This window comes from Brachyhypopomus gauderio, chromosome 8 (assembly GCF_052324685.1).
Source record: "Brachyhypopomus gauderio isolate BG-103 chromosome 8, BGAUD_0.2, whole genome shotgun sequence".
NCBI classification, from domain to species: Eukaryota; Metazoa; Chordata; class Actinopteri; order Gymnotiformes; family Hypopomidae; genus Brachyhypopomus; species Brachyhypopomus gauderio.
The window spans coordinates 25,416,679-25,430,941 of NC_135218.1; the positions used below are offsets into that span (position 1 = coordinate 25,416,679).

At 43.6% G+C, this 14,263-nt stretch overlaps 1 protein-coding gene across 1 annotated transcript in view; it reads right to left on the bottom strand.

The window, feature by feature from the left end:
• Positions 1–14,263, bottom strand: part of LOC143522123 (alpha-1,6-mannosylglycoprotein 6-beta-N-acetylglucosaminyltransferase B-like) — a 105,581-nt gene that overhangs the window by 60,951 nt on the left and 30,367 nt on the right. The window contains exons 4-6 of the mRNA XM_077015852.1: positions 6,858–6,967; positions 2,578–2,654; positions 2,051–2,221 (exon numbers count right to left, since the gene is read on the bottom strand). Coding sequence (XP_076871967.1) covers positions 2,051–2,221; positions 2,578–2,654; positions 6,858–6,967 — 358 coding nt within the window. The remainder of the gene's footprint in view (positions 1–2,050; positions 2,222–2,577; positions 2,655–6,857; positions 6,968–14,263) is intronic.

Consider the following 14,263-nt stretch of genomic DNA (forward strand, 5'->3'; position numbering starts at 1 on the left):
ACTCTATCAAAACATTGACTTGAGTAGAAGTTGAAGTGTTCTTTAAAAACTTTACTTAAGTAGAAGTACAGAACTATTCAGCATTTTTTGTACTTAAGTATTGCAAGTAGTTTAGTCTAAAATTTATTACTCAAGTACTGAAAGTAAAAAGTACAAGTATTGTGTTTTGAATTAATTAAAGAAAGCCATCAAAGTTTGATTATGATTAGTTTTTATATATCACGTACAAATCAAAGATGTCAAAGATCACAAGTACAAGTGTTCTGTATGTACTTAAAAAACTGGGGTTAACACTTCGTACACAAAAAACAGATAACCTATGTCTTGCTATGTCGTAGGTTTGACGCAGAAGTACAAATTCGCCTTAATTTAGCTGAGAAAACGAGGTGTATTTTGGACGTAAAATCCGTCTGTCGGATTCTAAGGGTGAGCCTACTGCCCTGCATTTACCCTCATTAAATGCCCTTTCCCTATAAAAACACTACACTATAAAAATGGACACGATTAGTCAGCACGTCGCCTTTATTGCCAGCTAATGTTAAGTGAATTCTGCAGCACGCCATGAACATAATTAGGTTAGTTAGCTAAGATATCTAACCTAACTAGTGCTTACTGCGCTATTCTGCTGTTACCAAACACGGTACCATCTCTTTTAATGAGATAAAAAGCGAATTATTTGGAATAATTTCGAATATATGTGTATTTGTATAAATATGTAAATTAAGCTGAAGGTGCTGGAAAATACAGAAAATGGACCTTCAAAGTGCCGTACAAGTGCATGAATTCTACCTTGTAACTTCGCACGCACAAAAATCGAGAGGTGCACGGCCTCACGACACGACCGCGCGTGTGGTCAACGCGCATGGGCGGAGCCGCCGCGATTGCGTCATTTTTGCCGCGTGGACCCTTGCGGCAGTCACGACGTGTCAAGTGAACCTAGATTACGAAGCTCAAGTGTTCAGTGAAGGCAGCAGCAGAGTAAATGAGACGCGACCGGAGAATGCGCAGTTTTCTCATAAGACAGCCTGATCGCTTGACACGGTGACAGCGCCAGCTAACACGTTTATAATTGTAACGAGTAGCTATATAGCACGTAAAAAATGTATCGGAGTAAAAGTATTAAACTGATGGAAAATGTGTAGTGAAGTAAAAGTGGAAGTAGGAGAAAGAAATAATACTCCAGTAAAGTACAGATACAGCATTTTAGTACTTAAGTACAGTAGCGAAGTAGTTCTACTTCGTTACTATACAACTCTGGATGTAGATCAGAGATAAATAAACTAGATTTTTTTCAGCATGAGAAATCAGATGTATGGCGTGAGAAGACAGTCAAATGCGTGTGTCTCACGCTCATTGCGTGAGAGTTGGCAACCCTGTGGATGGGGCATTCTTATAAGAACAAATCGTATGGGATTGAGGCAAACAGCGAATGCGATTGAAAACGATTTTTCGACTACTTCAAATAATTTCACTCAGATTATTCCCTGGGTTTAGTGTCGAGTTAATTTGTGTTCTAATCGTTACACTGCTGTTGCAGTTGAACCAAACGCTGATTGGTGCACGTGCTTCCCGCTTCTTTTGTTGTGACGTTACTTTTTCAATGAACACGTGAAGCCTGAAGGAACGACGGATTTCACACAATGCAATGGAGTAAAAAGGAAAATATTTGACTTTGAAATGTAGTGGAGTTAAAGTAAAAAGTTAGAAAAATGGAAACACGAGTGAAGTAAGGAAACAAAGAAAATTTCTTCGATTCTGTCCACCACTGATGATATTGCACTGTATTTATGAAGTTGCACTGTATTTACAAAGAAACACTGCATTTATGAAGATGCACTGTATTTATGAGCATACACTGTATTTATGAAGAAACACTGTATTTATGAAGATACACTGTATTTATGAAGATGCACTGTATTTATGAACATAAACTGTATTTATGAACATAAACTGTTAACCTGTTCCCTTGACCCCTTTTTTCAGTCTCTATTAGTGAACAGTAGTGCATGTCCCTGACTCCAGTGTGCAGTGCGTGACATAGATGCTACACCTGTCTTTTGGGTGAGCTCTTTGGCAGTAGAGATGAACTGCTATGATTCCTCCAGGCCAATGGGGGGCAGAACCATTCCACTTCACTTAGGTAGATCAGGAAGGAGCAGTCCGAGCCATCCACACCGTAGAAGGCGTAGCAGGGGTCAGATGTCCATCGTGCCCTCATCCACTAAACCAGCCAATCACAAGTCACACAGCAAATCCATTATGTTCCTCATGTTCAATCCTCATGTTCTTTATAATATAAACTGATACCAGAAATATAGCTAGCACCGTCAGCCAAAATTTATTCTATTTATAGTGACATTGCTATTCCAGTTAATGTATGATCATTTTGATACATGTCCATATGCGCTTTTTATACTTTCAAAATTGTGTTTTTGTCATAAGGCTGAAATGAGAAAATCACACTCAAGCCTAACAGTGTATAACCAAGTGAACAGAATGATGATAAAGTGCCAGTGGGGTGGCCCTCTGCCTGTGGGCGTTGGTCTACGCACAAAACACGAACACACTGGCACTCACGTCCACTTTCCCCGGGCAGTCGGGGAAGTGCGGGTCTCTGGGTATGTCGCACTGGCCCGCGGTGCCGTCGTGCGTGACTGGGGAGAGAGACACAGAGTTTATTACCACGCGCAACAAAGCGACCCTCGAAGCTCTGTCTGGCAGGATATGCCGTCCAAGAGCACGCCACAGAGAGAATGAGAGAGATTAGAGAGAGAGAGAAAGAGAAAGACACAGAGGGATAGACTGAGAGAGTATGAGACAGAGAGAGTTAGACAGAGAGACAGACAGAGACAGATGTAAAGACAGATGTATTTTTGTGCATTTTGACATGGATTTTGTTGCCAATGGAACTCCTCAGAATGCTCAAAACAGTTATTTCCAGGTGCACTCAGGCATTATAATGCAGCTACATAAACTGTATATAAATGTATACATGAATATAAATTACTCTGTATATAAAAATGCATAAAACTGTAAGTGAATTTTTTTTGTGTATGTGTGAAAAATGTTATAAATGTAAATGTTATGTGTGAAAATGTGTGTATATGAACTGCAACTGAGAGCAACAGGAATCCAGTGTTAAGGATTTGGCCCAAAGAATCCAATATGCATTAAGCAACACACACACACACACACACGCGCGCACACACGTACACACACGCACACGCACACACACACGCACACACACACGCACACACACGCGCACACGTACACACACGCGCACACGTACACACACGCACACACACGCGTACACACACACGCGTACACACACACACACACACCCAGCCAGCGGCAAACGTGGTTTAGGGGGTCACTGTTCTCATTCAGCAGTGATGGTGTCAGTGCATTAATTGCTCCACTGGGTTCACTAAGCACTCTGTAGAACACCAGCCTCTGGGGCTGACGGAGCTGACGCCGAAGGAGCTGGGGGGTGGGGGTGGAGGCGGGCGTGGGGGCGGAGCTGGGGGTGGGGGTGGGGGCGGAGCTGGGGGTGGGGGTGGAGGCGGGCGTGGGGGCGGAGCTGGGGGTGGGGGGTTGTTGTCGTTGGTGATGCTGAACGCCCCTGAGTTCTAACCACTAGCTCCTGCTTCCATTCGGCTACTGTAAGATGGAGAGAGGAAGACAGACCCCACCTCCACACTCGCTAACACTGATCAGGCCTTTATCTCCAGGCCAAGACAAGTGTGGTGGACCCCATGCAGGAGCATAGAGGAACATGCACAGGAAAGGCTGCTTGTATCTCCACTGTGATCTCACCATAAATATATAAGAATTACAGAGACAGTCTTTAGAGTTACAAGAAAATCATAAGAAACGTTTCTGCCAGTACTAGAGGCAGTACTCATTTTTTTTGCTTTAAAATGACTTCTTACCTATGCTGTTTTAAAACCTTCACACATTATTACTAAAGAAAGTCGATCCACAGAAAGACCATTATATTTTGCTGTTATAATATATATATATATATATACAGTTGTGATCAAATTTATTCAACCCCCAATGCTGCGAAGGGTTTTATGGAATTCAGTGCACATTTGTAATTGTGTTCATAATGAAATCTTACAAGGACTTGTTAAAGAACTAAATGCAACTAAGATAGCATCAATTTTTTTTGTCATAAAGTATTAAATGGCCTTTTTGTGATTTCTTCATTGACACAATTATTCAACCCCTTTACGACTACCACTCCTAAGAACAGAGGTTCATTCCAGTGTTTTCCATCAGGTATTGAAAACATCTGTGGATGTCAACGAGCAGCAATCAAGCATGATAAGCACCAATTAGGCAGATTTAAAAGGACTGTGATACTCAGCTCCTTCTAGACATCTACTGGTGTGTTTCCAAGCATGGTGAAGGCAAGAGAATGGTCCCAGAAGACGAGAGAAGAGGTTATTGCTCTTCACAAGAATGGCAATGGATATAAAAAGATTGCGAAGTTGTTAAATATTCCAAGAGACACTATCGGAAGTATCATTCGCAAGTTCAAGTTAAAGGGCACAGTGGAAACGTTACCTGGTCGTGGCAGAAAGAAGATCCTGACCGCGACTGCTGTGCGCTACCTGAAGCGTAATGTGGAGAAAAATCCCCGCGTGACTGCTAAGGAACTGAAAAAAGACCTGTCAGATGTGGGCACTGAAGTTTCAGCTCAGACAATAAGGCGCGCACTGCATAACGAAGACCTCCATGCCAGAACGTTAATGAAACTAAATTAGAACTGTTTGGGACAATGGACCAGCGCTATGTTTGGAGAAGGAAGAACCAGGCTTATGAACAAAAGAACACCTTGCCTACTGTGAAGCATGGCGGGGGGTCAATTATGCTTTGGGGCTGTTTTGCTTCTAATGGTACAGGAAAGCTTCAACGTGTGCAGGGTACCATGAATTACCTTCAGTACCAGGAGATCTTGGAGGAAAATGTGATGGAGTCAGTCACAAACCTGCGGCTTGGGAGACGTTGGACCTTCCAACAGGACAATGATCCGAAGCACACATCCAAGTCCACTAGAGCATGGTTGAACATGAAAGGCTGGAACATTCTAGAGTGGCCATCGCAATCACCAGACTTAAATCCAACTGAGAACCTCTGGTGGGACCTAAAGAAGGCAGTTGCAGTGCGCAAGCCTAAGAATGTGACTGAACTGGAGGCTTTTGCCCATGAAGAATGGGCTAAGATACCCATAGGTCGCTGCAAGACACTTGTGTCAAGCTATGCTTCACGCTTGAAAGCTGTCATAACTGGAAAAGGATGTTGTACTAAGTACTAAAAAATAATGTCACTAGGGGGTTGAATAAAACTGATAATGATGTGAGCACAGTAAAGACATTTGTGGTTATTCCATCATAAATATTATGTTATGTTTGTCTAATTTATAAGTGCCTCTTTGATATAATTGTAAATAAGATGACTGAAATGATCAAAATCAATGTCAAACTGGCCAAAACACTTTATTTCAGTGGGGGTTGAATAAATTTGATCACAACTGTATATATATATATATATATATATATATATATACTGCTCAAAAAAATAAAGGGAACACTAAAATAACACATCCTAGATCTCAATTAATAAAAATCTTTGAAATCAGTTCAAAATCTCTCATTTCTACCTGTTGTCTGTTCCATTTGCACAAGAGCAGTTGAAATTGATTCACAATCAGTGTTGCTTCCTATCTGAACACGAAGTGTGGATGACTTGGGGTTATATATAAATATATATGTATATATAAATGTAGGATCATTCTTGCACCATGATCCAAAATTCACCCTCATTATGCAGTAGACTATGTCATAAATGAATATTCATGAGCAACTCTGTCACATGATCTTCTCTGGGAAAGTCATGGTCTCCCAGGGTCAGCGTTAAAGCACTCTCTTCATTAACGTCTCTGTATTAGTTTAAGAGAGTGCGCGGCTAGTCTCAGGACAGCCATGTCGTGAACGCCCGCGGCAGTTCACAGACGAAAACACACAATTCACATCCATGTCTGAGAGCCAAGAGGATTTTTTAAAGAAGTCAGAATGGAGGATCAATAGTGTCCGAAGGGGCAGTCAGATTTAAGCGTGACGGGGTGGGTGGATGGGTGGAGCTGGGGGGGGGTAGGTGGAGTTAGGTGGAGGTTCTTAAATCTGTCACGCAGGCCCTTCACGCTGAAGCACTCTGCTTAATTTCTTCCAGTCTCAACTGTTTTCCATTTATTTCGACTTTGTGGATTTACAAGGAAACAAATCAATACGATAGGCCATAGACTTACCAGAACGCGTTCCCATACGCTATAATAGCCATATATAGGCGGTCATTTTGAGTGACTCATTTCCCTATAAATGAGTTAATCGCCCATCTGAAACCGCTGGGTTTTTACCTTCAGCAACTCCAGAGAAATACAATATGTGAACATTTATTTACGTAGTTTGTGAAGTCGTGTGAAGTTTCCTCACACACTGGAACTGGAGTGTGTTTCTGTGTGTGAGTGTGTGTGTGTGTGTTAACTCTATGACTTTTAAAAAGGCACCCTAAAGAACATCTCACAGCAGAAATGTGCCTCTCTATAAATATATCCTCTATAAATATATCCTCTATAAATATATCCCCTATAAACACATTTAAGCAACACACCTTTTAGCACCCAAATACAGGACAGTTAAGTCAACAAGTCCCATGAAAATGTGTTTTATCAAAACCATTCCAGTCTTTCACATGTGTGTATGTGTGTTTGAGTGCATGTGCATATGTATGTTTCTCTAGGTGCATGTGTGTGCGTGTGTGTGTGTGTGTGTGTGTGTGTGTGTGTGTTGCACCTCTTGATACTGCCATGCTGTTCTGAAGAATCTGCTCCACTCGAACTGCCATGTTCGACACATTTTGAGCAATAGCCTGTATTTTCTCCACCAGTCCTGCTGGCTGAATCCTGTATCACACACACACACACACACACACACACACACACACACACACACACACACACACACACACACACACACACACACACACAAAAGCACCATTAAATTGCATCAAATTACATCTTAGACAGCTTAATTGTTTTCATTTGTGGCTACAGAACAAAGATGTCCAGTCATGATTACACACAGAGCTGCACAAGAATCTGCTCTGAAATAGACAGTTCCTTCCTCTGTCCATCTCTCCCTCCATCTCTCTCTCTCTCTCTATCCCACTTTAACATCTTCTTCCCCTGTTCATCTGTCTCTCTTTCTCTACCTCCGTGGTTCTCTCCCTCTTCTTTTTGAAGCAATCACACTCAGTTCATTCGCCAGTTTCAAGGCATTTGGACGGAGGGTGAAATCTCAGAGTCACGGGGCCCGCCGATGTGGTTGGGCGTTGGTGACAAGGGCGTTCTGGCGCTAGTTCCCACGGCGAGCTCCGGGAGGCAGCCGGCTGGGGGGGGAGGAACGCGGCGAACCTTCAGAATCAGTGGCCGAACTACAGCAGGTTGAACAGGTCGACTCTCGGATGATCTTGAGTCCTGTTGCTGTTACTCAAACCTGACCTGCCACGTGGAGTGACTCCTGACTGCAGTTTAAATATCCTGCTGTCCTGCTGCTCAGAGCTGGTATCAGGTACCTGCACCTGCAGGATTACTGGAAGGATAAGAAAGATCTTAGTGCACCTGCAGTGCGTTTGAAGGTTTGAGTGCGTGTGTGTGTATGTGTGTGTGTGTGTGTGTGTGTGTGTGTGCGCACAAACGTGTCTGTGTGTGCAGGAAGCGTGTTCCATAGGGTGTATTACTCTAATAAGTGAGGAGATTAACAGATGAAGGCTAGCAGTGATCTATGAGGCCAAAGCTGAGAGATCGCTGAGTTTGGGTTTTCCCTCAGACGCCGCAGTGAACGCCTCTCAGCTCAGCACAGTTGATGAAGTGTTGGGTCCCAGAAGTGTCTGTGGGTGCCAGAGCGGGAAGAAAGGGTTGGGGTGGTTCAGACTGCAGACCTCGAGGTGTCTCACACACAAACACATTGTCACACATACACAAACACGGGTGCAAACAAAACTTTGTTGTGACACCAGATTAAAGCTGCACATCTGCGTGGATGCGTGTCCAACAACCCGCCATTACCTCGGATGAAGTGCGGCTGGAATCTGCCTCGGGGGTCGACTCCTCTGCGCTAATCAGCTCCATCCTTACAGCCCTGTCAACCGCCTCACAAAAGATGTCATCGCTGGCTATTAAGGACCTCCTGAGGTTCAGAGTTGCAGCTGCTATCACGGGGCCTGCTGTTCGATCTTCGGCTGCCCAAAGGTGCCATAAAACCAGAAATATTGTTCCATCCTCGCCAAGTGGATTTTCATGTCCCGGGGTCCGAGCACTCCAACAGTGTCACACCCTGCACACTACTGGCTCACAGCAGAGGTAATTATCACTGAGGGCATCGTAGTGCCGCTTCGACCTGGGCCCTCACGAACCAGCCCAAGCTTCTGGGGCTTTCTTCAGCTGATGAAAATGGGTTACCGCACGACGGAAACAAACAGCAGGCAGCGGTGGTGACCCTGCCAGGTTCAGGGGTCGCTCTTCCCGCCGCCCTCTTTTGAGTTTATCTGTCCTCACAATGAGACATTACACACACAAAGAGTACATATAGAGGTTGTGTAGGCTTGTGTGTGTCTGGAGGGACTGAAATGAGAAAATAAACTAAATTGAACTGAGAAAGGTAAGATTGCCTTTAAGGAATGTTGAAGGATATCCGGCCAACGCTGTTCAGACACCTTTTTAGCCAATGGCTAAAATTAAGGAAAGGCACTTAACTACAAAGGAAAAAGACTTGCGTACGGACAGCAAGTCAACGTATTGAATTTGCAGGCAAAAGCCCAATTTAACACAACAAACCACCATCTCGCCACAGCCCTGAGGTGTGTCTGTCCCTTCACGTTCTAATGAGCTATAATGGGCCTTAACGAAGCTTAACGAGCATGCCCTTCGTAAGATCACATGCCATCGCTGTCACTTGGAAGGCTCGTGGTAACTGGCAGCCATTCTCCACCCTGACAGGTCATTTAGCCGCTAGCCAGCCCCGTGGTGTTCCTCCTTGAGAACGTGAGGTATTTACCATTAAAGGAATTCTTCATCCTAAAAGGCTGACATTGCGAAAACGTAGTGAAGATTATGGGAGTTGGTATATGATGAGGTTTAGCCTCATGCAAATGAGGCTCCTGCCAGCTCTCACTCCTGGTTGGCCGTTGCTCTTTGCTCATTAACATAATGTGGCAACAGCAAGTTTGTGCAAGATACAGAATAGTCGTTAGAAGTTTTACAACGTAATTAGGCAGCACTTTCAGAGAACGGTTTTACTACTTCTACAAACATCCGTAACATACATAATTGCCCGTTTCACTGCAAGAATAAAAATTTATGCTGAGCAGCGCTCATATACATCACCCTGGGTGAGACGCACAAGGCTGCGGTGTGTCTACAGGAACACTCACAGTCGCACCACAGGAGGAGCAGATAAAAGGGTCCGTCTCTTATTTCACCAGCAGAGAGCTGCACCCGTGTGTGTGTGTGTGTGTGTGTGTGTGTGTGTGTGTGTGTGTGTGTGTGTGTGTGTGTGTGGATGTGTCATGAGCACTTAACATAGTGAGAGTGAGTGAGAAAGAAAGGGAGAGAGAGTGTGTGAGTGGTACAGAGTGAGTGGTAGAGAGAGAGCGAGAGAGCAAGAGAGAGAGAGAGAGAAAGAGAGAGAGAGAGTGTTAATGTGCTCTAAGCCCTGAGGCTAAGCACCCCCTACTTGGTCTGATTTGGACTGTATCGCTTTAATAAAGCCCTCCCTCTATCCCTCTATCTCTCTCCGGTTTTCCTGTTCGCTATCTCGCACACACACTCTTCACCTCTTTTTGTCTATCTATCTCTTTATCGTTCAAGTTCTCTCATTCCTACCCTGACTCTCTCACTCTCTCTCCATTCCTGCCCCGTTAGCAAACACCTGCCCAGAGGGTCTATCACAGGGCCTGAAACATCAGGGCCAATTTCACAATACATGCACTTCATGTCAGACGCTGTGAGAATCACAGTGGCTGTGCTGTCTCCATCTCTCTCTCATTTAGATGCTGTGTGGTTGCCACCATAGAGCGCCAGCTCCATACCCATAAACCTGCCCGTATCTCACCACTGACTACCCACAAGGTTTCTACCAAACCATGGTAGTCGTGCTAGAAACCCCAGTCCAGCACGTTAAAGTTCACGTTCACCCACACAGAAGGAAGTGCAGCGCATCTGGAGCAGGAGAGACCAACGTCCACACTACCTCTAGACTAACTCAGACGGATATTCATCACATCGAAAGAAAGAAAGATGGAAAGAAAGAACTTGCAGCCCGCATACTGGACTGCAAAATGTTTGGGTTGGACATGGGCTACTTGTAATGAAATGTAAGACACACAAAGATAACGAACAGAAGAATGCAAGTGAGAAAGAAGAAAGCCAGAAACCGATATCAAAAGAATGGAGGAGAGCAAAACAGAAAGAGAAAGGTCTCGCCAAAGGCTGTGACTGTCGGGCAGACTCTAAGAGAGTCCATTAATCACGGAAGCCCGGTTGAGCTGACAGGGGCCGGCGCTCTGCTCCAGTGCCCAGTAGCTGAGCTCTGTCTGGGGTCCAACATGCTGTTACTTCTCCTTGTCTGGTTCTGCCTGGCCTCTCCTCCACACCACCCCCACCGCCCCTCATTGCTGCAGGCTAGATGTCATCTGGGTAACTATCCCCTGGCCCCGACACAAATGACCAGGCCAAAAATACACACCTGCCTCAATGGAAAGTCAATGAACTGTAATTACACAATAAAAATACAGTTAAGAATTTATGGCCTTGGTTCAAATGGCCAGTCTTCTGGCTCTGTTACCCCAGTCTGCTAGATAAATAACCCAAAGGGGCAGAATGTTCTAGTGTGCTGTTGATCTGCCAGAGCAGACGCCACCCTGCCCTGGAGAAAACCCAGAATGAGTGTCAGTCATTGTCTTCTAGCAAATCAAGAAGCCAAGAAGGCATGAAAAGACCAGTATCCAAGCCTGTCACTCCAGCTGCTGTTCTGGACGGCCTAGCAAGACTAAGGCCTTTTCACTCACTCACTCACACGGCTGAGGCACCCGTGTACGCGACGTTTGGCTGGTCACATTTCTGTCTAGCTAGCTGACGTTAGCCGACGAGCAGTGAGCATCACCAGACACATTTCCTGATTCGTCTGCTGTGTTTGTCGCCATTTTAGTGTAGTTGCAGATACAACTTAGTTAAACTTGGGTTGTTTTATGCACATGTGTGTCCTGGCTTGAAATAGTAACATATTAAATGAACTAAGGGGTTGTGAGGATGTACTGGGCACAAATAGGTAGCTACAGATTTTATTAATCTTGACCATCATGTCTATTATCTAGAAGAATGTGTGTTTTTCAAAGTAGCCAGCCAGCTACCTTTTAACATGGTTAACATTATCGAGCAAGCACCGAGAGACGCATATCTTATTTACTCCGAAGGGAAGCTTTTCGATATTGCTCCTGTTAGTTACATTTTGGGAACGTTTTGGCATGCTTAATCATGTTCTTTTAGATTGAACTAAAGTCTCACCTGGAATAAGGCAGGTGTTCACTGAGGAGAACTCCCTCTTTCTTCTTCTGTGCTACAATATTTATCATGAACTAAGTCAAAATGGAACCTTTTGCAACTGGACTCTTCTAATAGCTTCATACATGTTCTGATTTACAAGTTATAAGAAACCTCTTGAGGCATTTCTATAATAGTATGCCATTTACTTATATGCAAAATGCATTTGGCTCCCTGGCTAGCTACCTAGTCATATTTCAAAGAGCTTAGCATTGTCATGGGCTGCCAACCCCTACTGCAGGATCCATCGCTTCTTCAACTATATACATGCAACCAGCTAAAGCTACAATGAGGCAGAGACTGTAAACATGTAACCCATACGTCTGCGGGGAGGACGCAGGCGTGGAAGATGACAGATGACTCACAGGTGGATGACTTTGCTGCTGACTTTGGCACGGTTTTGACTACGAGAAGAACGAGGAGCATAGGGGCACCTAGCGTGGTTGGAGAAGGACAGAGATGTCAGGTGTCGGCGAGAAGACTGTGGATTCATCAAGGAAAGGCTGATGGTGCACAGAGGTCACGCACTGCATGCTGCTTGTTACGGAGTTGTTCGAATCATTCGGTCCCGCGGCAGGTTACATGCCACAGTTCACAGGACATCAATACCACTGAGTAAAGACCAGCACAGGTATACAGAGGAAAATGAGAGGGATAGAACTGATGTTAGCCAGAGGAACAGTGGCATGCAGATGAAACACTCTTCCAATGTCTGTAATACAAATAAATCAATTAAAAAAATGAGCAAAAATGGTGTGTTTCTTTGTTTTCAAGGCATTGAATTACGTATTGAACTGTTATAAATATTTTCACTATTTTTGGCCCAACCACCTTTGTATATTGAACTTTAAAAAAACAAAGCAAGCGACCTATAGCGGTTCCCCCCTGCCAAGAGCCTCCATTTAAGAGCCTCTATTTAAGAGGTTTTGTATATTAGCCTTTGTTTATGTTGATCCTATGTTTTGCACATGCCTCTGTCTTAATTGGTTGCCATGCCTCTCTCAGGTGGTGCGCATTATGCCACTTTTCCATCATACCTGAGTGTTATTCTGTTTTTCCTTTTATGAGACCCTTTTGATTCAATGACTGTCAGTCGGTGGATTTTACATTGACTTCTTTTGTTCTCGTAGTGAAGTTTGATTTTCATTTCGTTGGGTTTTTCCATTCAGCTCTTCCGCTGGAGAGTCTGCTCATGCTAATGTACCTCCTTTTTTCTAGCATGTAATTTCACTGTGACACAAATCAGTAGCCTAATGTGCATTTATGTGCCCTTTGGTTGCACTTATGAAAAATGTTATATATCTATCAATTGGATATACTAATTTTATATACTGTCAAAGTCTCCTTTTTGAACTGAAGTCTTGAATTAGCCTTTGGTTGTCCAAGAAAGAATCTGTCAGAAGTGACAGAAATCTGACAAAAATGTTTTCTAAATCATAAAAACCCTTCAACACAAAAGTGATAAATACTGGTTGACGATAATCACTAAAAAAAGATAAAACTGCGACAGAAAACATAGTCACAGACACCTTAACACGTAATCACTTCATCACATTCTCCAAAGCTATCTTTAGCTAGCAAGCTGGATAGCCAGTCTATAAGGACATAACTAGCATTACTGTGACAACTGGCCAATCCCTACCTGTTAATCACTTGTTTGTTTTCATTATTCCATGTGCTCTTTTTTGTTTTGGTTTCAGTTTCCATGTCCCCTTGTTTAGTTCTCCACCCCTCGTTAATGTATTTATCTGTCTCTAGTCCTTGTGATTCTTTGTCATCTTGTGTTTTCTTTATGTATATGTCTGTGTCATATTGACCTCGTTCTGTGATCCTGGACTGTTTATACGACCAAGATTATTGATCTGGCTCGTTTTCAGCACATGCGTCTGCCTCGTGATCACTCTGCAGTTACAGGTAATTTGGAAAAGGGTAGCTAGTTACCGGGCCTCCTAGGATCAGAGCTTTAGGTGTGCTCAGAGCACCCCTGTGGGTGCTAAAGCTCAACATTAGCTTGCTAGATAAAAATGTCAGCCACACTCCTACCTACTAGTAACGACATAACGAGTGATTGGTGGTTCTGTACAGCAAAAAGAGAACTGCTGTTAAAGTTTATAATATGTTGGTGTTGAGCAATAAAGAAATCGCTGTCTGCGTTACTTACAGTATCCACTATACCAAAGTCAAGCTAGTGTGTGTGTGCATGCTGTCAGCTCTCTTCGAGAGAGCAGGGCATGGGTAGGAGAGAAAATGTGGATCATACCATCTGCGAGGCAATTTTTTTGTTGTTGGTAATTTAAGTTAAATGTAATATTTTATCATATATTTTCTATTGTATTAACATTTTTCAGCTAATTCCGTTACAAAAACGACTTTGTACGCATATTTTTAAAGGTGCTAGTACTCAGTTTAAGGGTGCTTGAGTGTCCCTAAAAAGGGATAGACACACCTGTGACTGGCCTGCTTGACAGACTGAATGAAGAACAAATCTGCCAGTAATTAGAAACTGGTCAGTAATTAGACCAGTGTTCACATCTGAGGCAGTAAAACTGAACATACAGTACAATGATGTCTCATCTATTCTGTGAGCATAGCTGGGTGAGT